Source organism: Musca domestica, unplaced genomic scaffold, assembly GCF_030504385.1.
Source record: "Musca domestica strain aabys unplaced genomic scaffold, Musca_domestica.polishedcontigs.V.1.1 9, whole genome shotgun sequence".
NCBI classification, from domain to species: Eukaryota; Metazoa; Arthropoda; class Insecta; order Diptera; family Muscidae; genus Musca; species Musca domestica.
The window spans coordinates 13401478-13429067 of NW_026712435.1; the positions used below are offsets into that span (position 1 = coordinate 13401478).

Sequence of the window (27590 nt, forward strand, 5' to 3'; positions counted from 1 at the left end):
CGGATAATATTTAGCGGGTAAAATAGATCATATATTTTGTGTTGAAAAAATTCAAAATTTTTCATTAAACCGCGAATATTTTAAATCCCGGCGAAATCACAAATCCATGACAAGGTTACTTCTGATCTTTGCATTGATGTTAACATCCAACAAAACGGATATATAGCAAAATATGTGGGATATATATGTCTATCAAAGAATATATGCTTGAAAAATCTCTTATATGTCGAGAACGGCTGAACTGATTTCGACAGTTCTCATTAATTCAGAATGGCCTCTTGGCAGGAAAGAAACAACGTCTAAAAAAATCGCATAAAAATATCTCTCTAAAGATGAAATATTGATTTTGTAAAATTTTCTCAAATTTTTTCCATTTTGTCATATTTTTGGCATATTTTCATTTTGAATTAAACATTTGGTAATATTTCTACAGCTAACAAAACTAAGTAGTTAGGATATCAGGATATCATATACAGATCGTATTTATGGCCCGATCCTTACGAAATTTTGCATGGAGATAAGATGAGGGTCAGAATAAAAGCCTATTCTTTTTGGAGATGATCGCCATATATTTAGGGGTTGAAATGGACCAAAAAACTGCAAAATTGTCAGCAGGTCGTAATTATCGCCCGACCCTCACCCACAACTTTTGTTGACAAAATACGAAAATGTCTATTCCAGTGACTTTTTGGAGAATTCACAAATACAGGAAAGACGCACTTCTGACTATTTCGTTAACGCTGATTTCGTTGAAGAATATAGTCAAATGTCTGTATCTCATATAGATGCGTTTCAGTCAAAAACCAATAATAAATGTTAATCTTTTGTCACTTCTGAGAGATTATAGGTCTTTGGGAAATATTGGTTCCAGATCTAGGAAGACCATTTAGGTGCAAAATATGCCAATTATTTGGAAATGAGCAAATTAGTTTAAGTTGTTATTATTCGAAAATTAGAGAACGAAACCTGATGGTTTTCTTTTATTATTTGTCACAAAATCTTGTGGAATTCTTTCGAGTATCTCACCTATATAAACTGTATTATTATAGTGTTGTAGGGTATTCAACGATCGGCCCCGCTCGACTGTAGCCTTTGCTTACTTGTTTTTATTTGCTTCACTGACAATCTTCATGATGCAGAACTTTGGGTTCGGGTTTATTCCCAACCAGTTGAGGTGGGACCAACACGACAGTCTTGCTAGGGCACCTTTCATAAGTTCTGACCGGAGAACAGATTTGCTTGTAAAACTTGCTCCGTAGCGGGCCTGTCCAAGGAAGGAGATTTTACATGTAGTTTACTCCTCGATCTTTTGTTTTATCTTTGAAAAAGTAGAGTGGGAGTTGAATCACTTGTTTCACTCTTTACTCCAATTCGATCGAGCAATTTAGAGTTCGGATCCCCCTTTTAATACTATTCCCCATAATATGATGGGTTTGCAACACCTCCAAATATACATTTTGGACCCTCCAAAGGAAATACATTCTTCATCACAGTAAAATTCTTTGCCGATTTAGTGATGTCCGACCATCTCTCTGTTTGTCTGTTAGTCTGTCCGTGTGTGGAAATCACTCTAACATCCGAACGAAATGAAGTAGGTCTATTAAATTCTACTCAGATATGGTTTAGGGCTGCAGGAATTTTGGTATTGAATCTTGAATCAAGCCGATGGGTTGATAAGCTTAAATTCTACGTAATAAGAACATGAAGATTGATATGAACATGTGAAAAAATATTTCCATGTTGTTGTTGTTTTTGTATTTTCTAATTTGCATTTCACCTGTTACCCATACCTTCATATCGGCCATTTGACAAGATCACCTACAACAACAACAATTCACTTGTTAGCTACCAAGAAACATAAAACACATTCATACACACACACACTCGAAGTGACGCTTCACATCGGCATCTACTGTCAAACGAACCGAAAAGATTTTAAAGATATGATAAGAGCCTTGACGTGGGGGCAGAAGAACGATCTGCTCAAGAACATTTTAACGTTCGGAATGTCATCATCGTCATCATTATCATCAGCAGCATTGCCAGTCTTTAGGGACAACAACAACACAAACGACACAATCGAAGCGCCTGTTGCTGCCAGCACGTAATGTGGCGTCTGGATTATTTATGACTTGAGAACTCAGTAGGATATCTGGTATTTGGGTGATGTGACATGACTGATTTCAGTCCTTCGATCCTGTATCACATTGGAAGGCTTTAAACCTTTTTGGCATTCCTTTGGCTGCTCACCAATGTTCGGCAATGTGCGTTTTTGCTTTCTTCTTCTCGTCCTCCTGTTTTTTCGTCGTGCCTATAAATCTTCAAAATCTTGTTAGCCAACGATAAGAGCGTGATGATATGGCCAAGAAATGTTGCACGTTTAAGTGGTGCCAGCGATGGCATTGTCACTGCCCTGCAACGTTACGTAAACTATGTAACACCTATAAATTACGTGTTAAACGTTATCTCTGGGCTTGTTCCTCTTTTTGTTTTAATGAAATATGCCATGGCTAAACGGCTTCACCTTTCCCATAAAATATAGTTTGCTTTTTCTTCTTCTTCTTCTTCTTCTTAACTTTTTATGACAATTCATTTGAGGTCTGGGGGAGGGCAAGAAAGTTAACCGAAGGTATGTGGCGCCAATTTAGCAAAATGCTCATAAACTTGACACAAAATATCTATCATTATTAATGTCCTCTGTGGTCTGCTGTGATCGGGTTGCCATTATTTCGAATTGTGGGGCATGTTTTTTATAGATCTCTAAAAATTTCTTTTTAAAGTAGGAATATTTTTAATTCAACAAAGAAGATCTCCGTTTTATACCCTCCACCATTTTATGAAGGGTATATTAACTTTGTCATTCCGATTGTAACTCTTCGAAATATTCATAATAGACCCTACAAAGTATATATATTCTGGATCAGTGTAAAATTAAAAGACGATCTGATCATCGGTCTGTCTGTTGTAATCACGCTATCTTTCGAACGAATTAAGATAGAAGGTTATTTTGCCAGTAGGAAGTTCGTACGTTTTCACGTTTTCATATAGCCCCCATATAACGGTATCTCCCAATATTCGGTATTTTTATGATTTTAGCGACATTATTTACAGGAATTGTTTCAAATTTGGCATTTGAAGTTCGAAATGGATACTACAGCCTAAGGCAGAAAATTGTTCATGCAGGTCCACGTCTTCGTATAGCCCCCATATAACGGTACCTACCAATATTCGGCATTTTGATGATTTTAGCGTTATTATTCACCGTCGTAGTTTCAAATTACGTATTTAGAGTTAGTAATTGGAACTACAGTCTGTGACAGAAAATTGCCTATGCATGTCCACGTCTTCGTCAAATTCAACACAAGTGTTCTAAAACTAGAACGTCTGTTTTTGTATTGTATTCGAATAATGTTTTTAGACCCTAGACCCCATCCCAAATCCGTTTCAGGACATTTGAAGTCGATATAGGAGTATCCGTCCGTCTGTCTGTCTTGTGCGCTCGATAACTCTCGAGGGGAGTATCCCATTTAATTCAAACTTGGCACATATAATTGTCAAACTTAGATCAAGTTCGGAGATGAACAATATCGCTTCAATCCTTTAGGAATCTCTCCCACAGAAGGTCAAATAAAAAAATGATTTTCTAATAAAAAGGGAAAGGATTTTTAGACTTTGTTCAGACATTGCAAATCTTAATATTTTCAGGTGTAAAAATGGACAATATTGGCCCACTCCTTCTGGTACCTCTCACACAAAGGTCAAAATTTTGAAAAATCGAAACTATTTAAATTTGTCACACCTGAATAATTATACAAGCTCTAGGTCTGGTACGAAGATGGTGTGGATTGGACCATTCCCCCAGGTACCTCTCCAAAAAGGGTCAGAATTTTTAAAACCTGCACAAAATGAACATCCGACCATTTTAAAACTTTGGAAACCCCAATATTTCTAACAACACAAAATCTGGTTTAGACGAGACAATCCTTCTGGCACCTCGACAACTGCTGTGTGAGAGGGGGATAAATTGCAATCTTTATTGAAAGTGGTACAAAAAAGTACAAAATACAAAAATGCATTAAGTACTAAACATAATGGTTCTGGAGCAAAAAAAATCATATACATTTAACTCTAGAATCATGCGGATTATTAGCGCCAATCAAGAGACAAGGTGGGGTTTTTGCCATAGGCTGCAGTACCGATTCCGAACATCAAATACGAAATTTTAAAAAAAAAATTCGGTGAAACAAAATACCAAAAAACGGAGGTACGGTTATATGTGGGCTATACGAAGACGCCTAGAGAATTTTCTGTCATAGTCGGTAGTACCCATTAGAAAATTTGATACAATTCCGATGAATAATGTCGCTTAAATCATCAGAATACCGAATTTAGGGAGGTACCTTTATGGACACTATACGAATACGTATATCTACCTTCATAATTTTCGGTCACAGACTGTACCACCCATTACGAATATGCAACACGAAATGTAGAACAATTCTAGTGGATCGATGTTCGCCAAAATCGTCAAAATACCGAATATAGGTAGATACCGTTATTTGGGGGCTATACGAAGACGTGAGCAAATTTCTCTCATAGGATGAAACACCCATTTGGAACTTGAAAATTCACATTTGTAACATTTGCAGTGAAAAGAGTGATACAAATCATCAAAATACCGAATATCTGGAGGTACAGTTATAAGGGGACTATACCGAAACTTAGACCTATATTGGCAGTTTCTTATATAAGGGAAGCACATGCTGCCAATTTGCAGCAAATTCCGGTTAGAATTGTGACTAAAAGACCTTAAATCTGTTGGTACTGTTATATTTTGGGGCTATACCAAAACGATGACCTATACAGGTCAAACGCCATCATTTTTAAATTATTTTTAATTTTATTGAATGAAAGCCAAAAATGTCGGAAATAGCATCAAATTTTAGAATAAGTTTAGATTTGTTCGAATTGGTCACCTTTGGTCCTGTTGAAATGTCCAAGGTCTGCGGCCAAAATGTTTGCGTGCCCAAGGCTTTAATACACCCTTCACAATATTTTCGCGATAATATTCGGCATTTATTCTGATGCCACGGTCGATTAATACGAGCTTGCTTTTTGGAATTTCAATGGCTTTACCAATATTTGCCGATATGTTAAGCTCATGAGCCATTTTTCGGCCACTGCAAAGCGGGTTTCGATCAAGTCGCTTCTTTACTTTTCGAACCATTTCTGCTGATGTTGCTGTTTTCTTCCGTCCACTTCCTTGACGTCGGGCTACGCTACCAGTATCACGGTAACGAGCAATGTTACGAGACACAAAAGATTTATTCACATTTAAATGTGTGGAGTGCTCTAACGATAGCCACTTGTGGTTTTCCAGACAAATATAAAGAAATCACACTATCACGCTTGAATTCCATCACGAATAACTTTTTTTCTGGACAATTCTCACCAAAATCCATTTGTACGCTTGTAAAGAATATAATGAGCTGCCACTGGAATAATTTTAACAGCTGTCGGATGAGTGGCTTAGAAATGACAGCAGTCTAAAGTTGGTTGCTGTTTTTCATATCACCCTGTATAGCCCATTTTCAATACCAAAAGTCCGACAGACCTAACAGAAATCTGAGTAAATTATATCTGCTTTAATTATCATAGTTGGCTCTACCATATATGCACAGTGATGTATGGTATCATAAAAACGACCCATCCCGACTTTGTCAATTTCTGCTACGAATGATCCGAACACTTGCTAGTCTTCACCATATTTCTTAAGAGATGCAGAACATTTTATAAAAATGGCAACCCTTTTGCTAAATGGCAATAATTCTACAAAGAAAAAAAGAACAAAAAAAAACGATTCACCCGCTATTAACTGAACACTGATCCGTGATTGTTGACAATATCCACAGCGTGTCATCATCTCGTTACATTAAATGCGGACAATTTCACACTTTTAACGACAGCCAACAAAAGGAGATCTTGATCGGTTCACAGCTAAGCCGAGGCAGAGATATGCGAAGCCACCCGCCATCAGCCAGATATGAGACTGGCGACAAAGCCAAGGAACAAAAAAAAACACACACACACAAACAACAACAAAGTTGCATCTTCATGTCGATGCGGATAACATTGCTGTGGGGGTACTTGTCGTAAAATATTGTTAGCTTTTTTTACGAGCGACCCATTGATCGAAGTAGGGACCGTTCATAAATAAATGATCTTCAAAGTTATTGTGTTTTCCATCCACAAGCCGAACACACAGGTTTACTTCTTTTCGACATTTCCCAAAAAAAAGAAACCCACGGTGGATTTCGTTTTTTTCCTTCTTTCTCAGCCTGAGATATCTTTCTCGCTTCGTGGTTAAGCGATTTTCGGCCTTTCATACATTATTCATGATTTGTGTTGTGATCGTTTGGTAGCAGGCATAAATCTTTAGCTTGGAGAGATTTTTTTGTTTGTTTTGGATGGGTATCTTTAATGATTTCCATGGCTTGTTTGGAGCTGCTGTTGCTCGAACAAATGGTTGTTTCTTTTGACCGGTGGTGGCTACAAGTGTCTTTTTTAGCGATTTAAATGGGTCTTTTAATTTGAATTTTTAATTAAACAAATTTGTTATTATTGACAATAGCTGTTGACGTCGCCGCCATTATAGCTGTGCTTTCCTCCTCTCCGGCTCAGCCCGTCCCAAGACGAATAGGAAATTATATACGCATTTTTTTTAAGTATTATGTTTATAACACTATTTCTATGGCATGCAGGGTAGCCAGCGATTGTGTTTAATTTGTTGTTGATTTTTATCTTCTACGGCGATATTTATCATTACCCTGCCAAGAAAAAAAAAACACCTTTATATACTTAATTTTTTTTTTAACCTGGTCATTTGTTAAAGTTTTAGGCAGTGTTTTTGTTTTCAATAAATAAATGTGAGATCGTTCAGATCGAAATACTTGATTTTCATTTCAGTAGCAATGAGATTCATAATTTATTTCTCATTTTTCAGGCAAAATTAGAAATATATCATCAATGACAAAGGATTTTAGATTTTTTTTTAGAATAAGTTTAGATTTGTTCGAATTGACAACCTTTCGGGCGATTTATGGTCTTCAAATGGCCAATAAAAACATAACACGCTGCCCGAAAGTTGCTCTGCGGTATTTTGGACCATTCCCGGCGAAGCGCTTGAGGTGATCGCCACTTTGATATTTTTAGTGTCAACCTTGCTTTCCAAAATACTCCAGACACAATAGTCCAACGGATTGGTATCCGGAGATATTGGTGGCAATTGTGCGCTCGAAATGAAGCGAGGAGCCTCATTTTGTAACCATTCTTGGGAGGCGCATGATGAGTGTGTCCTGTTGGTATGTTCAAGGTCTGCGCCCAAAATGTTTGCGAGCCCATGGCTTTAATACACCCTCCAGAATATTTTCGCGATAATATTCGGCATTTATTCTGATGCCACGGTCGATTAATACGAGCGGAGGGCGACCATCGGCTGTTATGGCTGTCCACACCATCACCATGGCCGGCGCTTGAGTCTGGTGGTCAACCGAAGGTGCACATTTTCAGCTGACCTCTTTGGCAAGTAAACACGATCACTTTGTTTCTTTACAAACTGCTGGACAACGAATGTTTTCTCATCGGATAAAACCAAATTCGGCAGTTCACCACTTTCGGCCGAGCGAAGCAACTCTTTAGCTATTTTGCACTTTGCACTCTTGAAAAAGTATTAAACGGTACTGAATTTGGTACAATTTCGATTTGGGTGAACTGATACAGCAGGAATGCTGAAATTTGAATATTAGATTACTATTGCATTGTAGGACTGCGGTATGTAGGTGGTTTTGGAAATTCGTACTTATATGTACTAAATAGTACTACATTTGGTACAATTTAAATTTTGAGAAAACCGGTAGAGTTGGGATTTTGAAATTTGGAAATAAAATTTCTATTGGAGTGTATGATGTAGGTAGTTATGGAAGTTTGTACTTGTGTGCAATAATGATTTGGCTGAACCTATAAAACTGGAATCCGGAAATTTTAAATTATGATTACACTTGAGGCATAGGATTTGGATATGGAGGAAGTTTTGGAAATGTGTACTATGTGGTACAAAATATGGTACAATTTGTATTTCGACGAACCAACAGGAGTGGAATCCTGAAATTTGGAATTGGAATTACTGTGGGAGTATAGGATTGGGGTATGTAGGAAGCTTTGGAAATTCGTACTTATGTGTACTACATTTGGTACAAATTGGATTTGGGTGAACCGATAGGGCTGTAATCCCAAAATTTGGAATTGGGATTACTGTTGGAGTGTAGGAGGCTTTGAAAATTCGTACTTACGTGTACTAAATTTAGTAGAATTGGAATCCTGAAATTTGGAAATAAGATTTCGGTTAGATTAAATGATGTAGGTTGTTATGGACATTTGTACTTTTGTGTACTAATTGGTACTTAATTTGGATTTGGGTGGATCGATTATTGAAATTTGAACAGTATGTTGGACTGTATGATTGGAGTATGGGAGAAGTTTTGGAAATTCGCACTAATGTGTACTACATGGTACTACATTTTTATTTGGGCGAACCTTAAATTTTAAATTGAGATTACCGTGAAAGTGTAGGATTGAGGTATGAACCGATAGGGTTGGTATCCTGAAAATGGAAAATAAGATTTCTATTGGATGTATGATGCAGGTCGGTATGGAAATTTTTTCTTATGTATACTAAATGGTACTAAATTCGGTACAAATTGAAATTGTGAGATTGATGTATGAAGGTAGTTTTGGAAATTCGTACTTATGTGTACTAAATTTGGTGCAATTTGTATTAGTCTGAACCGGCTGGAACGCTGAAATTTGAAGTTAGGATTTCTGTTGAAGTGTAGGATTGGGGTATGTACTAAATGGTACTAAATTTGATTTAATTTGAATTAAGATTGAAATTTGTAATTAAGATTGGAGTGTAGTTTGGGTCATGAAGGAACTTTTAAAAATTCGTTCTGATGTGTACTAAATAGTACTAAATTTGGTTCAAGTAAAGCTGGACTCCTGATATTTGGAATTAGTTTTGTAAATAAGTATTATAAAAGTACAAATGGTAATTAATGGTACAAAATTTAGTATTGATTGTACGCATAGAGTTAGATTTCTGAATTTCGGTGTTGGGGTTAACAATTGGTGAGTGGTTTTGAGATATAGATGTGGTTTTGGAAATACGTGCTGCAGATGTACGAAAGGTATTAAAATTCGAATTATAGTCAATATTAATTGGTTGGGTTGAGGATAGATGTACCTATCCTGACATTTGGTATAAGAATTAAGTTTGGGAAATAGAGTTGATATACGGAGGTGGTCTTGGAAATGTGATTGTTACTAAGTCTGAGATTTGCACTAAATGGTAACAAATTGGATACAGTTTGAGTTTGGGTGTACTAAAAGTCGTATTAATCGACCGTGGCATCAGAATAAATTCCGAATATTATCGCAAAAATATTCTGGAGGGTTATTAAAGCCTTGGGCACGCAAACATTTTGGCCGCAGACCTTGGACATTCAAACAGGACTCAGCACACGCCACCCAAGAATGGTTGCAAAATGTGGTCCTCCCTCCCTTCATTTCCAGCGCACAATGGCCACCAAAATCTTTGGATAACAATCCGTTGGACAATTGTATCTGGAGTATTTTGGAAAACATGGTTGGCACTAAAAATACCAAAGTGTCTAACACTTCAAGCAAGCGCTTCGACGGGAATGGGCCAAAATACCGCAGAGCAACATTCGGGCAGCGTGTGACGGTTTCATTGGCCGTTTTAAGACCATAATTCGTGCCAAAGGTGACCAATTCGAACAAATCTAAACTTCTTCTAAAATTTGATGCTATTTCCGACATTTTTTGCTTTCATTGAATAAAATTTAAAAAATATAAAAATTATATCGTATGACTTTGTTGCAGTTTTTTCATCTCACGCTGTGGATATAGATAAATTTAATAAGAATAATTATTTTGGCTCTAAAACTTATGTTTGTACTTTATGTAGGTGTCTTTTTCAATGATGTAAAAATCAGTTCTTTCCTATGATTTCCTGGAATATTTTGCACAGCTTCATCATAACTTCTCTATATTTTCCAAACTAATTTCAGTTTGTCCTAAGATAGCATGGAAGCCTGTCTTTTCATCCATAACCTTGAAAGCAATTAATGAACTCAATGGTGGTTCAAACAAATTTAACAATTTAATTAATTAATCATTTTGTTTCGCCTCAAATCGGTCCTCAAGCGTAAACCTCAGGAAAAAACCAGGCCTACAAACAAAAACAATATCATTGCTCTGAAGTAACAACAACAAATTACCAAAAAAAAAACATACATTTCAAAAATAAAGAGGACCAAAGATGCACAAATGAAACACACAGAAGACGACGACGACAACAACAACACCAACAGTGACGAGGTCATGCATTTTCATGCGATATAATTTAAATTGGCGCCAGAGACCCATGGCCACCTGCTGTTACTAGCAACCACAAAGTATCCTTGTTAGCAATGCAAAACCTCAAATAAAAACAGGCACACACACACAAACTCCCGCACAATGTTGGAATGTGAAGTCAGACTTAAGAAATGGTAACTGATTTTAATGTTACCATGCCTATGTCCAAATACAGCCTCGCAATGCCCGAAATTTTGAACATCAAATTGAAACAGAAAACGAAATTTCTGTCGAACGTCAAAAAAAATGAAAGAGTCAATACAAATACAATAATGCAGGTGATGAAAAATCATTTCTGTGCATTCTATCAAAGCGCATGACATGGAAGCTGTAGAATTCGAATTTAGAACTATTTGGGTATTTGGTACAACCATAGAATTTTAGTATTCAGAAAATAACTACTTATTTCGAGGTTAAATAACTGCTAATGGGTTGGTAACCAGATTTTTAATGCGTTTTTTGTGATATGCATCTACGACTGCTTATCTCTACTCGTAATACCCGGCTTTGTATTTTCTGTAAATTATCTACCTAAATTTTACTCCATTAGAAACAGGTTCCCATCTATGATTTGTGCATAAACAAGGAATTTTTATACTCTCACCCATATGGCTGCAGAGGATATATATCACTTGATACGGCCAAAACGTGTCTAATCGAATAACGGGTCTGTTGGAACAAAATCAGTTTCAGAACATTTGGAGTTGATCTAGGTGTGTCCATCCGTCTGTCTGGCTTGTGCGCACGATAACTCTCGAAGATGGCATATATATAGGACCACTCCTTCTGGCACCTCCCACACAGCGGGTCAAAATTTGCAATATCCATGAAGTTAATAATATTTCTCTCAGCACAAGATCTGTTGAGAAGACAGTAAATATCGGTTCACGCCTTCTGGTGCCTTCTCCACAAAGAGTCAAAATTCTCAATAATTATACCTCTCATAACATGCGCAAGAGCTTAGCGAATGTTTTCAAATTTGGTTTATATTTCTCCCAGGCCCAGTCCTTCCATTACCCCCTCACAGGGGGTCACCATTTTGAATAAATATACGAAACAAGTCAGCGAACATAGAACTAATAGATATTTCTGTGGTCCACTCTTGCAAATTTAAATATTTTTATCAGTTTTTTTTTTTTGAACATTTTTCAGAAATCATCGCATATCTCATATTAAGTATAGGAAGTAGTCGATATAGGTCAAATCCGACATCTTGCAATATTTTTTTCAGACTCAGGTCAGATACGAAGTGGACAATATTTGCCAACCCTTTCGGAACCTCTCCCATAAAGAGGCAAAATAAACATAAATTGGTTGAGGGTATGCATCTGTCGACAAAACCGACTGATAGTTCTTAACTTGTTAAACAAAGATATATATCGCCGAAGATTACATTCTTGATTCCACAACGCTGGAAACCTTGAAGTAGGAATTTCCGAAAATCCCTTCTTACCTCTCCCCAAGAGTCATGCTAAAGTAAATTTTCAAAGCCAAAGATCATTTACATCTTCAAACAAGGAGGGAACTTAAACACCAAATCGAATGGAACATATATATGAGCGCTATAGCTATATCTGAACCGATTTTCTTCAAATTTTATGTACTTGCTTCTAGATGTGTCGGTTGTGCCAAAATTCGGGTCATTTGGACTGATATTGACCATTTGGGAGCAATATTCAAATCTGAACGAACCTTAATAAAATTTGGCAGACGTATTTCTGGGCTGTATGTGTAAACACATTTTCACCAAATTTGATGTAATTGCTTCTAGACTGAATTCGGTCGGATGTGCCAAAATTCAGGTCATTCAGGTCAATTAATCCGAAATCGGTTAAAGATATATATAGGAGCTATATCTAACTTTCAACCGATTCTCACCAATTTCAATAGGGTTCGTCCTGGGGTCAAACATCCTCATTTTCATGGTGGAGGGTATAAAAAATCATCGAATTCCAAAAATTTCGGAATGTTACTGTTTTTTTTTTTGCCAATAATAATGCCAAATGCTATGATTCTGGCTCTAAAACTGCAGAAGTTTCTCTCCAAAAACACATTTTTGGATCATAATAATATTTAGTACTATTTACTACTCTTAATACAAATTTACATATGCTGGGTGAGATGAAAAAACTGCAACCAACTTCAGACTGCTATAATTTCGACTTGATGGAAACCCGCGTCGCAGTGGCCGAAAAATGGCTCATGTGCTGAACATATCGCAATATTCCATTCGGCAAATATTGAAAAATGAGCTCGGGGTAAAGCCATTGCAATTCCAAAAAGTGCAAGAACTTACACCGCAACAGAAAGAAAATATACTCAAAAGAGTTGCTTCGCTTCGCCGAAAGTGGTGAACTGTCGAATTTGGGTTTCTCCGATGAGAAAACATTCGTTGTCCAGCAGTTTGTAAACAAACAAAATGATCGTGTTTACTTGCCAAAGAGGTCAGCTGACATGTGCACCTTTTGTTGGCCACCAGTTGGTGGTGGTGTGGGCCGCCATAACAGCCGATGGTCGCTCTCCGCTCGTATTAATCGGCCGTGGCATCAGAATAAGTACCGAATATTATCGCGAAAATATTCTGGAGAGCACTCAAACATTTCGGCCGCAGACCTTGGACATTACAAAAGGAGTTAGCAACATCGCACTCAGCACGCGCCAACCAAGAGTGGTTACAAAATGAGGTTCCTCGTCTTTTTGTGCAGAAAACCTCATGGTCTTCTATAGAAGAAGACCTTATGGTCTTCTATAGAAGAAGACCTTATGGTCTTCTATGGAAGAGGACCTTATGGTCTTCTATGGAAGAGGACCTTATGGTCTTCTATGGAAGAGGACCTTATGGTCTTCTGTGGAAGAGGACCTCATGATCTTCTATAGAAGAAGACCTTATGGTCTTCTATAGAAGAAGACCTTATGGTCTTCTATAGAAGAAGACCTTATGGTCTTCTATAGAAGAAGACCTTATGGTCTTCTATAGAAGAAGACCTTATGGTCTTCTATAGAAGAAGACCTTATGGTCTTCTATAGAAGAAGACCTTATGGTCTTCTATAGAAGAAGACCTTATGGTCTTCTATAGAAGAAGACCTTATGGTCTTCTATTGAAGAAGGCCTTATGGTATTCTATTGAAGAAGACCTCATGGTCTTCTATAGAAGAAGACCTTATGGTCATCTATGGAAGAAGACCTTATGGTCATCTATGGAAGAAGACCTTATGGTCATCTATGGAAGCAGACCTTATGGTCATCTATGGAAGAAGACCTTATGGTCATCTATGGGAGAAACCTTATGGTCATCTATGGAAGAAGACCTTATGGTCATCTATGGCCACCAAAATCTCCGGATATCAATCCGTTGGACTATTGTGTCTGCAGTATTTTGGATAGCAGAGTTGGAACTGAAAAATATCAAAGTGTCGACCACCTCAAACAAGCGCTTCGCCCGGAATGGGCCAAAATTCCGCAGAACAACATTCGGGCAGCGTTCATTGGCCTTTGAAGGCCATAATTCGTGTCAAAGGTGACCAATTCGAACAAACCTAAACTTATTCTAAAATTTGATGCTATTTCCGACATGTTTTGTTTTCATTCAATAACATTTAAAAACAAGTAAGCAAAGGCTATAGTCGTGCGGGGCCGACCATGTGATACCCTACAACACTACAATATGTTAAAAGCCCCCTCATGTTCAAATCCATTTTGGAATATTTCGCTTTTGAAATTATGTCACGGAGCAGTGCCCAGATATGCTAGTTGTTGTGGTCCATTTACAACTAAATATAATCCAATGGTCATCCAAAATGCTAGACTTCTTCCCTGTCCTTAACTCTCTTCTCAGGGGTGTCGATAGGCTTCAATTGTGTGATCAGGAAATGTTGTCTGTTTTTGGTTCATTTCAACCTCTAAATATATTGCGAACATCTTTGAAAACAATAGGCCTAGCCTTTCTGAACCTAACCCTACCCTTGTGAAAATTTTCGTAAGGATCGGACGATAATTGCAATCTGTATATAATAATCCCAACCTGTGTTGTAAGGTGAAAAAGTATTACAAAATATACACTTCAATATTAAGTCAAATTGAAAAAATCGCATGCGATAAAAAATATGAAAAAAATGTCACAAAATGCTACAAAATCTATATAAACATCATTATTGGCATCTTTTTATGCTATTTTCTTAGATTTTATTCTTCTATGCCAAGAGGGCATTCTGAATTGACAAAATTTGTGAAAATCGGTCCAGCCATTCTTGAGATATAAGCATTTTAGCTAACATCCCCTTCCTTTGTATATACACATTGTATATATTTCGCTATATATAACCGATATATTTACTATCGGCATCTACGTTACGGTCAGAATTGACCTGTTCGTCTAATTGTGATTTCGCCGGGATTAAAAATTTTCGCGGTTTATGGAAAATTTTACTTTTATTTAACACTAATGTTATGGTCTATTTCACCCACCAAATATTACCCGATGACCATGACCAAATTGGAAGGCTTCTGCCCAGCCCTAAACTCAAGCCGTATCGATTGGTCTATAATTGCGACCTGTAGAGCAACTGCAAAATCAGGAAATTTTTCAGTTTTTAGTCTATTTAACACCTAAATATTATGCGATAATCTCCAAAAGCAATAAGCTTCTATTCCGGCCCTAGCCCCACCTATGGCTTCCTCAAGCAAAGCTTAACATAAACTTTTAGATTCTTGGCTCCAACGCCAACAGCATTTAGTACAAATTTTCAAAGCATCAGCTTCTGTGATTCCTCGTATAAATAGTAGTCTCCTTTCGATATTTCTCCAAAGGTGGAGTTTGGAGCATTATTCAATGTTTTTAGTACACAACAAACAGGCAACATACACTTTTTACAAAACATTTGCTTCCATTCCTCTATTTATCGATTATTTTGCTTTTTTTTTTTTTTGTTTTCTTGTTAGAAATAACAAAGTGCGCCTAAATGTTTATTTGAGTTTGGAACAGTTCCTTCTGCTGTAAATAAAAAAAAACAAGACCGAACAATAATTACACACCAAATCGCCTACGCTTCCATGTAAGACAAAAGAAAAACGAGAAGTGGCTTGGACGCATGCGCAAACGTTTTACAAATGAACGCTGGAAAACGCACAATTAAATATTTGAAACGCCCACTTGCCATCAGTCAACAGCTCGTTCGTCTTTTGTTCGTTATCATTCAATATCAAAACAGGAGAGGAGGGGGGGATGAGGCCAGGCAATGTGATATTATTTTCCATTTCATTGTTCGGAACATTTGTTTTCCAGGGGATAAATAGGCTGTGAATAAAACAAATAAAATGCTTGGTTATCTAGAAAATGTGCGGTAACAGCCCTCCGTTGTGTCCTTAATGATCGAAATCATCATTACCACCATCACATTATTTGTTGTTATTGTTAGTATTATTATTCTGTAGAATTCTTATTTATGTTATTGTGTTTTTTTTCTTCGTCCTTACAGACGTATGTTCCCATCCATGCGTTTGTCTTTGTCCGGCCTGGATGATGACACCAATTATTGTGTTCTCCTGGAGATGGTACCAATTGGCGATTGCCGCTATAAATTCTCCGGTTCACAGTGGGTGCCAGCTGGCGGTGCTGAGCCACAGTCGCCACAACGCATGTACTTGCATCCGGATAGCCCGGCCACCGGTTCCCATTGGCAGGCCCAACCGATTCTATTCAATAAAGTGAAATTGACGAACAACACTTTGGACAACAGCGGTCAAGTAAGTAGTGGGCGAGCCACGAGCGAGCAGCGAGACAGTCAGATGTTATGTTTTTTTTTAATGAATTATTGCATTTTTTTATATTTTGTTTGTTAGATTGTTTTGGCCAGCATGCATAAATATCAACCTCGTATCCATGTTATACGCACCTCGGATTTGGCTCAAATACCGTGGGCGCCACAGCAGGCCTTTGTATTTCCGGAAACGGAATTTGTGGCAGTCACAGCCTATCAGGTAAGTTGGAATTAAATGCGAAGAGATTTCACTATGGAGGAAAGAGTTTGGGAAATTTAGAAAGTCTATAAAGACATATGTACTATACTAGCATGTGCCTGTTAGCCAGGTCTTTAGCGGATGTTAAAAATAATAGAACAAGTTAAAAAGTATCAGTCAGTTTTGCCGACAGATCTCTACCCCCAGCCTATGTTCGATTATTTAAATATATTTTGACTTCTGTTACATTATTCAAATTATTGACCCTCTTTGGAGTAGGTTCCAAAGAAATGGGCCAATATTCCCCATTTTGTATCGGACCTAAATAAATATGATATAAATTTTGCGACGTGTTAGATTTGGGCAACATTGGTTACATCCTTCACCTTAAATGAGATATGTGATAATTTTTAGATTTTGAATGTTGAAATGTGTGTGTGAGGTACCAGATATAGTAGACCGAAGTATTTAATTTTCATACTTCATTTAATACGGATAAAAATATTGGTATGGGCAAAGTTACAGGAAAATCGAAATTTTATATTCAATTTTTTCGAAATTATACATTCCATATTCATCTCAGGTTTGTGGTTGAGAGAAATATTTAGATATAGGAAATTGTAAAGGATCGCTGAGTTGTTTCGCAATATCCGATATTGTCCATCTTCGAACTCGATCTAAGTTTGATAATGATATTACGATGTCCCATGTTTGGACCAAACCGCATACTCCCTTCGAGAGTTATCGTGCGAAACAGCCAGCCAGATAGACGGACGAACATCGCTAAATCGACTCGAAATATCCTGAAACGGATGTGGTCCAAAGATACATAGGGCCTAAACCCGTTATTTCGGTTCAGCCATATGTCTGAGGTTATAAAAAACTTTTATTGTAATACATTTAAAAAACCGATGTGAGAGAAGATACTTTAGGTTCTCTCATCAAATTCCAATCCTACGCCCTATCAGCGACCCTCATTCCGACTTTTAGAATTCTACCACTATCTCTTGCCCAATACCAAATTAAAAAAAAATTATACCAAATTTGATACCATTTATTATTTTTCGCACTTGTAATCCCATTGTCAAAATTTAGATTTCAAGCACTATCTGTTCTCCCATCACCAAATTAAGTACCATTTAGCTCTTTTCCAAAGTCCCTCTTTATTTTAACACTACCCACCTGTAATGACCTCAAAGCTAACATTCAGATTTCCGTCGTCATCAGTTCACCCAAAGAAAAATGTATTCCAAATTTAGTACTATCTAGTACAGTGTTCACATTTAGTACACATTTCCGAAACCACCTCATATCACAACTACTTGGTAAACTAATTTTTTATATCAAGATTTTCGCTCTATCCGTTAAAATTATACCAAATGGTACTAAATTTAATACATCTATCTACATCCTACTTTACACCTATCCTACATCCCATCATAGTCCCTCATTCCAAATTTCAAAATTCTTGCTTAATTCCTTCCCAAAATATCAAATTTAATAACATTTAGCACTTTTCATACTTCTCAGTATGTATTTCCACATCCCACCTCAACCCCATACAAATCTCAAACCTAAACACTAACAGTGACCCTAACCATAAATATGAGATTTCAAGCACTATGCACTCAACCAATACCAAATTTAGTGCCATTTAGTAATTTTCCTAAATTATCCCAATACTTACCCACCATCAGTGAACCCAATGCTAACATTGTTCCATCTCTTTTTCTTCACCCAAAACTAAATTTTGTATTATCTGGTACAGTTTTCATACTTAGGACATATTTCCGAAACAGTCTACTTGTATCAACCCTACTTTCTAAATAGGATTCATATACCAAATGTCAGGATTTTGCCTCTATATGTTCCCGTGATATCAAGTCGTACCAAAATTTAGTAACTTATAGCTGGAATCCCTTAAAAAAACATAATTGTGGTACATCTATTCTATCCCCATCATCCAAATTTCAGAATTGTAGCGGTATCTGTGTGTCTAAAACAATGGACCCAACTCTTAGTACCTTTTGTATAGCTTAAAGCTAAAATTTCCACAAACCCAGCCTCATCTCATCCCTACGGATCAACGTCGTCCCACATGCAAAAATGTCACGTTCAAGCTTCAGAAATGAATGCAGTTTCACCAAAATAGTTGTAACACATGTCACACATACGGACGTAGAAACCTTGGCATTGACGTCACCTTTCATATGAAGTTTGCAGAAACGAAATCGGTTCACATATTCCAGGGAACATCAATTACTAACACAATGAAACTTATTTTCATACTCTCCACCATACATTGTATGGAGGGTAAATTAAGTTTGTCATTCCGCTTGTAACTCATCAAAACTATAATTTTAGTCCCAACAAAGATTTTGCATATAATTCTCTTTTGCCTTCAGGCAGTAATATAATTATATCTCCCAGTATTGGATATTTTGACGATTTTAGCCACACTATTTAGGGGAAGAATTTAAAACTCGGCATCTAGAGTTTATAATGGATTCTATTTCCTGTGGCAGAATATCCAAGTCCAAGTTCCCCTAGAGCCCCATATATAACGGAACCACCCGATGTTCGATATTCTGATGATTTTAGCCACATTTCTAGCGGAATAGTATGAAATTTCGTATTTAGAGTTCATAATATGGTCAATTTCCTATGGCGGAACATTGTCCGTATATAGCTCCACGATTGCCTATAGCCCCCATAAAAAACACACCGCCACTGTAGAAGAAAACTGTCTGTGTGGGATCACGTTTTGTTATGGCACCCATATAATGGTACTTCCTGATATTCGGTAGTTTGACGTAATGAAAATGCTCAAAATTCGGTATATGGATTTCGTAAAGTGTTCTACTCCTGTACCAGAATAAGTTCTGCACAAGTTAATGTTTTTCGATAGACTCTATCCTCCCAATATTTGGTATTTTGTGGTTTTTGGCCACATTTTTTTAGAATTGATTGAAATTTGGATTATATGTTCCCAGTGACAGAAGTGACGCATACCTCTCGATTGGAATTTCGGCATTTACAGACATACTTTCCAAATGGTGGAGGGAATAAAAACTTCTTTTTTTACCTTTATATAAACAGATTTCTGGATGGTTTAGGTGTCCCAAGATTTGAATAAAATTTTATGTCCCCTGACAATGTAGATTAGATATCTACTAATTATAGATAACTCCGATAATTTTGCATATGTTTTCCGAAAACTTGAATAAGGCTCCAAAAGTTCTTGGATTGTGTGGCAAAAGTTTCATACTTTTTCAGTACCAATATATGAGTGCTATACTAAAAGAAGTACTTATATAGAAAATATTCTGCCACAGGAGATAGAACCTTTTATATACTCTAAATACTAAACTCTAAACTCTTCCGTTAGAAAGTGTGGATAAAATCGTCAAAATACCGAATACGGGGAGGTACAATTAAATGGGCCTATACAAAAACGTTGACCGATATAGTTCATCATCGAACTTGAACTGCCTGCAGACAAATGACAACACTATGCAAAATTTTGGGGTCGGGTCTAAATTGATTATTTCGCTATGTTACAAACTTACATACATACAATTTATGGTAGAGGGTATAAAAAAGTTTCATTGTGTTAAAAATTGATGTTCCCTGGAATGCGTGAATCGATTTTGTTTCTGCAAACTTCATATGAAAGGTGACACCAATACCAAGGTTTTTCAAAATTTCATACGTTTGTGATATTTCTCTATTCGGCTTCATATATTGAAGGATTCATAGAGATTCATATAGTTTTGGATATCGTGGATAACAATACGTTTCCGGATAACACGGATGGCGTACCACATGCCATTGAGTAACGTTTATAATGTATTCAGGGGTTTATTTTGAATAGAGGATTAATGGCTCTAAATTATCCGTGCGGGATTTAAAAATACCTGTAATAATTAAAAAACCTAGTTTCACATTGCAATTCTTCCTAAAAAAAAGACTAGAAAATTTTCCAAAAATAAAAAAACTCCTTGCCACCACAAACTCAACCTAAGACATTTTTAAGGACATAATTGCCGACTATTTGTTAATGACAAACTAATTAAGAGGCGTAGACAGCACCATCCCAACACCAAAATCGCAATCCCTCCATCAATCAATCACCCACTCAACCACTTGAAGAAGAAAACGACGAATGAAAATCAAAACTCAACCTTGGCAAACAAACTCATTCATTCAATATTTACATTGTCTCAATCATCTGGGACTGGCCCTGTCCTATGCGGCCATGTTTGGCCCATTGCGAATTATTAATTGACTTTGGCATCCTTTGTCCTTTTCCACTACCAAACTAACCATTGGGGGTGTTGTTGCCTGAATTTTTGGGCAGAAACCATAGAAACCACTTGAAATTTAGTTAATTATTTAATTTGTTCAAGACTGCCAAAGAAAAACTCACAACGACCCAGTCACGGGGTCGGAGACGGGGTAGGGGACGCAGTCACTCATGGACGACAGACGCAAACAAAGGCACAGCGGTTGGGCCTTTAACAAGCAAATTAGCCTGTAACGCCCCGCACATCCTTTTTGTTTTGCCCACATGAAGACAGCCTAGTTGCCTGAACTAGACTGGCTAGTTAGACGAGGCCGAAGAAAACAGCAGCAGCGACAGCATCCCAAAGAGGAAGTGCATGTCGTTGCATTTTGTGGTGATTGCCAAAATTGTTCTTAGTCATGGCAAGTCCTTAGTCATCGTCATCATCGTCGTCGTCGTCGTCGTGGCAAACATGCCTAGTTAATGGCCATCAGTCAGCCAGCCAGCCAATTTCCAATTTCCTTTCGACAAACATCTCAGCAATGAATCACCAGCTCTTGAGAATGAGTGGCATAATTTGAGCTCTTGCTGTGTTTTTGTTTCCAAAGCGGAATTTAATTCTCTCAGCTATCCATCCACCCAGTCGATTCAGTAAGTCAGTCAGTTGGTCAAATATCTGTCTAGTCGGCCATCTATGTGTTTTGATGGCTGGTTTTAAGCATTCCCTCGTCTGCCCTCCTAATATGATTTGAATGGGACGCCATCAATCTGATGATTAGTTACTCTTTATTTTTCATTCTCTCCTTCTCGCTCTCTCTGTCTCTCTCGGAGATGTCTAATTAGCCAAGATCAACGATGACTGGTGTTTTTTTACTCTTTTTCAATAGAAGATCCTAAATGGAACAGTGGTATATTCGTATTCTGTATGTGAGATCATAGCACATGGGGTGTGGATAGGAAACCTTCAATGCGTATTCTAAGGATGTAAAAGATTTTAAAAGTCTTTTATGAAAGATCGTCTTTTTTATGCCCTCCATCATTCAGAAAATCTTTCTGAATATGCCGAAATTCCAGTATTCAAGGGCAATCGCCACTTATGTCATTGGAAACATACAATGCACATTTCAATCAATTCTAAAAAAATGTATCCAAAATTAACAAAATACCGATTTTTGTGAGGATAGGGGCTATAGAAAAACATTAACATGTGTAGAAATTATTCTGCTTCGGGAGAGGAACGCTTTACGAAATCGAAATCTCGAATTTTAAGTAATTTCATACTGAATATCAGCAAATGTCAAATCGTGAACCTACATGGACAGATTTCTTTCACAGCGGCGGTATGTTTTGCGAATCACAAAAGTTAAATTTGAATCAATTCCCTCTTAAAATATGGCTAAAATCAAAAGAGCATTGAATATCTGTTGGTACCATTTTATGGAGGGCTTTAGGAAAACGTGGCCCTAAATAGACAATGTTCCGCCATAGTAGGTTGAATATATTATGAACTCTAAATACTGAATTTTAAGCTATTCCGCTAGAAAATGTGGCGAAAATCATCAGCCGAATATCCAGGGATCTGCAACAGGCGGCAGATTCCTTTGTAAACTCTATGTACCGAATTTTACATTCTTCAGTTAGAAAATGTGCCTAAAATCGTCAAAATACCGAATAGGGAAAGGTACAATTAAATGGGGCGATACGAAAACGGTGACCGATATAGCTCATCTTCGAACTTGATACGCCTGATGACAAAAGACAACTCTATGCAAAATCTTTGAGGGGTCTAAAATGATTGTTTTGATGAGTTACAAAGGGAATGACAAACTTAATGTGTCCTTATACAATGTAAGGGGGAGGGTATAAAAATAAATTAGATTGTGTTAGTAATTGATGTTCTCTGGGATGTGTGAACCGATTTTATTTCTGCAAACTTCATATGAAAGGTGACGTCAATACCAAGGGTTTTATGTAAAAACAGTCTGCATTTGTTACATATTTCTCCTCCTTTTCAGAAGTGTCAATTTGACATTTTGCATGTGAGTCGATGTTGGTGTGTAGGGATGATATAAGGCTGTGTTATCGGAAATTTGAGCTATTAGTGTACTGACGGTACTAAAAGGTACTAAAAATGTAGTCCTTTTTAATTGGACACACAGATGGAATTCTGAAATTTGAATGATTGAGTTAGGATAGACGTACCAAAATTTTGTTTTTTTAGAAGTTCTAACTATAAGTGTACTAAAATAACTAAAGAGCACCCAATTTGGTACCACTTGACATTATAGGAATGTATGGAGCTAAAATTCTAACATTTGTTATATGAGTTATTTTTGGGAATTAGTTGGTTGGTTTCGAATTGGTCACCTTTGGCACGAATTATGGCCTTCAAATGGCCAATGAAACCATCACACGCTGCCCGAATGTTGCTCCGCGGTATTTTGACCCATTCCCGGCGAAGGTGTCTTGGTGATCGACACTTTGGTATTTTTTAGTGCGAACCATGCTTTCCAAAATACTCCAGATACAATAGTCCAACGGATTGGTATCCGGATATTTTGGTGGCCATTGTGCGCTGGAAATGAAGCGAGGAACCACATTTTGTAAACATTCTTGGGTGGCGCTTGTTGAGTGCGATGGTGCTGAGTCCTGTTGGAATGTCCAAGGTCTGCGGCCATAATGTTTGCATGCCCGAGGCTTTAATACACCCTCCAGGTCGACCGTGATGCCACGGTCAATTAATACGAACGGAGAGCGACCATCGGCTGTTATGGAGGCCCATACCATCACCATGGCCGGCGCTTGAGTTTTGGTGGGCAACCGAAGGTGCACATTTTCAGCTGATCTCATTTTGTTTGTTTACAAACTGCTGGACAAGGAATGCTTTCTCATCGGATGTTTGCGTGCCCAAAGCTTTAATACACTCTCCAGAATATTTTCGCGATAATATTCGGCATTTATTCTGATGCCACTGTCGATTAATACGAGCGGAGAGCAAGTTCTGGTGGCCAACCGAAGTTGCACATTTTCCGCTTACCTCTTTGGCAAGTAAACACGATTATTTTGTTTTCTCATCGTTGCTGGACAACGAATGTTTTCTCATCGAATAAAACCAAATTCTGCAGTTCACCACTTTCGTCCAAGCGAAGCAACTCTTTAAGGGCTAGAGATAAAATTCTGAAATTTAATATTTAGATTACTGATGACATCTGTTTGTACTGTATTTGTACGAAAAGTACGAATTGGTACTAAATTTAATATTGGCCGAAGAGATAGGGCTGTTTTAATAAAATTTTATATTTATTTATATATTTGAGTATTTTATTTTATATATGAGTACTAAAATTATTCGAAAAGTACCAAATAGTACTAAATTGGATATTGGGTGAAGGAATATGAATGAAATCCCGAAATTTGATATTGAAGTCTCTGTTGGTATCTGGGATTAAGATATGGAGGTGTTTTTTGAAATATGTGCCATAATTGTCCGAAAAGTACTAAAGAGTACTAATTTGGCATTGGGTGAAGAAATAGTGATGAACGCTATTTTAGTAAATGGTACTAAATTTGGAAATGGGGGGAATTAAAGAGGTGAAATCCTGAAATTTGATATTGAAGGGACTCTTGGTATCTGAGGTTGAGATATAGAGATTTTTTGAAAATGTTTCTAAGGTTTACATATGGAGACGTTGAAATAGTTTTGAACAGAAAAATTGGATGTGGGTCCATTGTGTAATGTCTTTACTAAAATGTCCTTGATAAACATCAAAATTAAATATTTTGAAGATTTTTCTAAACATTTTCCTATTATTCTTTTCGAAAACAAAAAAAAAATAATTGAATTGAAAATCTGTAAATTTGGTACGACGTATGAAGTTTTTTTTTTAAAAAATTGTCAAACCAAACAAATTGTGCATTTTGATTACTAAAAAGGCTAAACGGGAATATTTTCTTTTCTTAGAAGTCCTTTTAAAGACCTCTGCAGGTTAAAGACCTTTAGAAATTTTGCTTTTGTTGAAACGATTTTACAGAACTTCAATTTTTCGGCCTTCTAGAGACAGAGACAGCCTTCTTCGGGTCTTTCATGAACGGTATCCCTTTATCTAGGCCTATATTTTTATGTAGCAATGATGTAGTCGGATACTGCAATCCACCCAATTTGAATTAATTATTATATTTCGCAATTTTTCTTAAAACTGCAACATTAAGATAGCATTCAATCAAACACAATTTTTTTAATAGCTTCTTTCCTCTCTTCGTTCTTTTTCTCTACTTTCAGAATGATCGCATTACCAAACTGAAAATCGATAATAATCCCTTTGCCAAGGGCTTTCGTGAGACTGGTCAATCGCGTTGCAAGCGTAAAATGTCTTCATCACCTACTGCCGATGAGCAGTTGTTGCGGCAGCAGCATGAAATCATGTCGCCAACGAAATTATCATCGTCGTCTCCACCAACGTCGTCGTCAACAACAATAGCCTCCTCCTCCTCCTCCTCCTCCTGCCTCTCTTCGGCGACATCGAATGCAACAATCAGTGAGTCGGGATCATCAATTTGTTCGGATAAACCAGTGACGACGGCATTCTTTAATGATCATATCATTGTGGACATGGATGCTGGAACATCAGCGCAAATTAAACGATTACGCTCAAACGATTTAGCCGCCATTGCAGCACTGGAGCATGCTGCGCATGGATCATTGGATGGTGGTGGTGGTGTCGGTGGTGGTTGCATTGCACCATCAGCTTTGGAAACCAGTTCTAACCACAGTATGTCATCACCATTGCCTCTGGAATATGTTAACAATAGTGGCAATGTTTTTCAACAACAAGCCGCTGCGGCAGCTGTTGCTGCATTGGCTGCTGGCCAAAATGGTGTTGGCGGCGACCGAGTTGGTACAAGTTGTAATGCAACATCCGTTGCATTCATGCATCATTTCCAACAAAATATGCAGACGTTGTTGCGACCTTCACTGGTCGATTTAGCATGTACCTATTTTGCTCGTCCCCAGCCCATGTATCCCCAGCCGCAACATGCAGCCTATGTTTCCACACAACAGCATGAAGCTCTTGTGGCGGCCGGTTTGACAGCCCAGCATACATTGCCACCAACAGCACCTGTGCCACCACCACTTCTTCTGCCGCCATTGCCCCAACATTTGTCTCTCAATGCTGGAGGCAGTGACGGTGGTGGTAGTGGAGAATTGTTGCCAAATCGTGTTACTGCCATTAACTCGAATACCACCTCCGATTGCATTACAAACGATGCCGATCTTTCTTCATCCGATTCATCATTAATACAAGACGATGTGACGCTACCAACAGCAACAACACCAATCCCGGTGCCAACAACGTTCGACGCTGTTGCTACTGCCAACAACACCGACTCCACCATCGCCGCCGGCAGCGATGGTTGTCCACCGACAAATGATGCATTACCCCAATCACCGTCATGCAACAGGGCCCAGCTAAATCATCCCAGCCACAACAGCAACAATGGCAGAAAGCAAGGCTTCAGCATATCGGCCATTTTAGGTGGTGGTAGTTAGTGAGACTTTTAATTAAGCTGACTTTTTTTTCGTTTCTTATAACGTGCCAAGTAACAGTGATCGTCATGTGGAGTGGAGTTATCTTAGACATAATGCTGGGTGTTATCGCTAAAATTGTACGATTTTTTTTATTTTATATAACTAATATGGACCACGCCTTGTTAATATGCAATAAATTTTGTAATAATTTAATTTCCTAACAATGGACAATAATAAAAAAATAATTTTTACCAAAACAAAAAATATTTGTTTGATTTTGTAAATGAAGTTGGAGGATGGGAAAAAATGCAACCGAAATTTTAGTATTATATGGAAATGACTAGACCTAGAACAATCCTCACAAAAAACTAGTAAGGAAAGGTCAAAAGTCGGGCGGGGCCGACTATATCATACCCCACACCACTATGCGTATTTAGTAGAGCTCCCGAAACACAAAAAAGTTTTCATTGGGAATTTATGTGAAGTAGATCATACCAACTATGAACCTTATTTGAATGCGTATCAGTAGTAACAATTTCGGAACTATATCCAACTGTAAATCGATTTTCAACTAATTTGACGGAGGCTCTAGTACCAAGTAAGCAAAAGCTATAGTCGTGCGGGGCCGACCATGTGATATCCTACAACAATACAATATGTTAGAAGTCCCTTTATGTCCATAACCATTTTGGAAGATTTCGCTTTGAAATTATGTCACGGAGCACTACCCAGATATTACCCTTAGCATTTTGGACGTGCTGTTAGTTGTTGTGGTCCATTTTATATCTAAATATAATCCAGTGGTCATCCAAAATGCTACAATTCTTCCCTGTCCTTAACTCTCTTCTTAAGCGTGTCGATTGGCTTCAATTGTGTGATCAGGAAATTTTTTCTGTTTTTGGTCCATTTAAACACATAAATAAATCTATGAAAACAATAGGCCTAGTCCTTCTGAGCCTAACCCTACCCTTGTGAACATTTTCGTGAGGATCGGACAATAATTGCAATCTGTACATAATATCCCCAACCTGTGTTTAAGGTGAAAAAATATTACAAAACAAACACTTCAATAAATTTAAAAAATCGCATGCGATAAAAAATATGAAAATATAAAAAAATGTCACAAATCTATATTAACATCATTATTGGCACCTTTTAATGCAATTTTTATATCCTACAACACTATGTGTTGGGGGTATTATAAGTTTGATTGGGCCAACAATTATGTAACACCACGAAATATTGATTTCCCACATAGGAAAGTATATATGCATCTTCCTATCTCGCCACGTTGAGTCGATCTAGCTATGTATGTCCGTCCGTCCGTC

General features: G+C 37.4%; 1 protein-coding gene across 1 annotated transcript in view; it reads left to right on the plus strand.

The window, feature by feature from the left end:
• LOC101897919 (T-box transcription factor TBX6) overlaps positions 1 to 26526 on the plus strand; it is a 37834-nt gene extending 11308 nt beyond the window's left edge. The window contains exons 3-5 of the mRNA XM_005184867.4: positions 15970 to 16237; positions 16334 to 16471; positions 25015 to 26526. Coding sequence (XP_005184924.1) covers positions 15970 to 16237; positions 16334 to 16471; positions 25015 to 26283 — 1675 coding nt within the window. The 3' untranslated portion in view covers positions 26284 to 26526. The remainder of the gene's footprint in view (positions 1 to 15969; positions 16238 to 16333; positions 16472 to 25014) is intronic.
• Positions 26527 to 27590: the final 1064 nt, after the last annotated feature.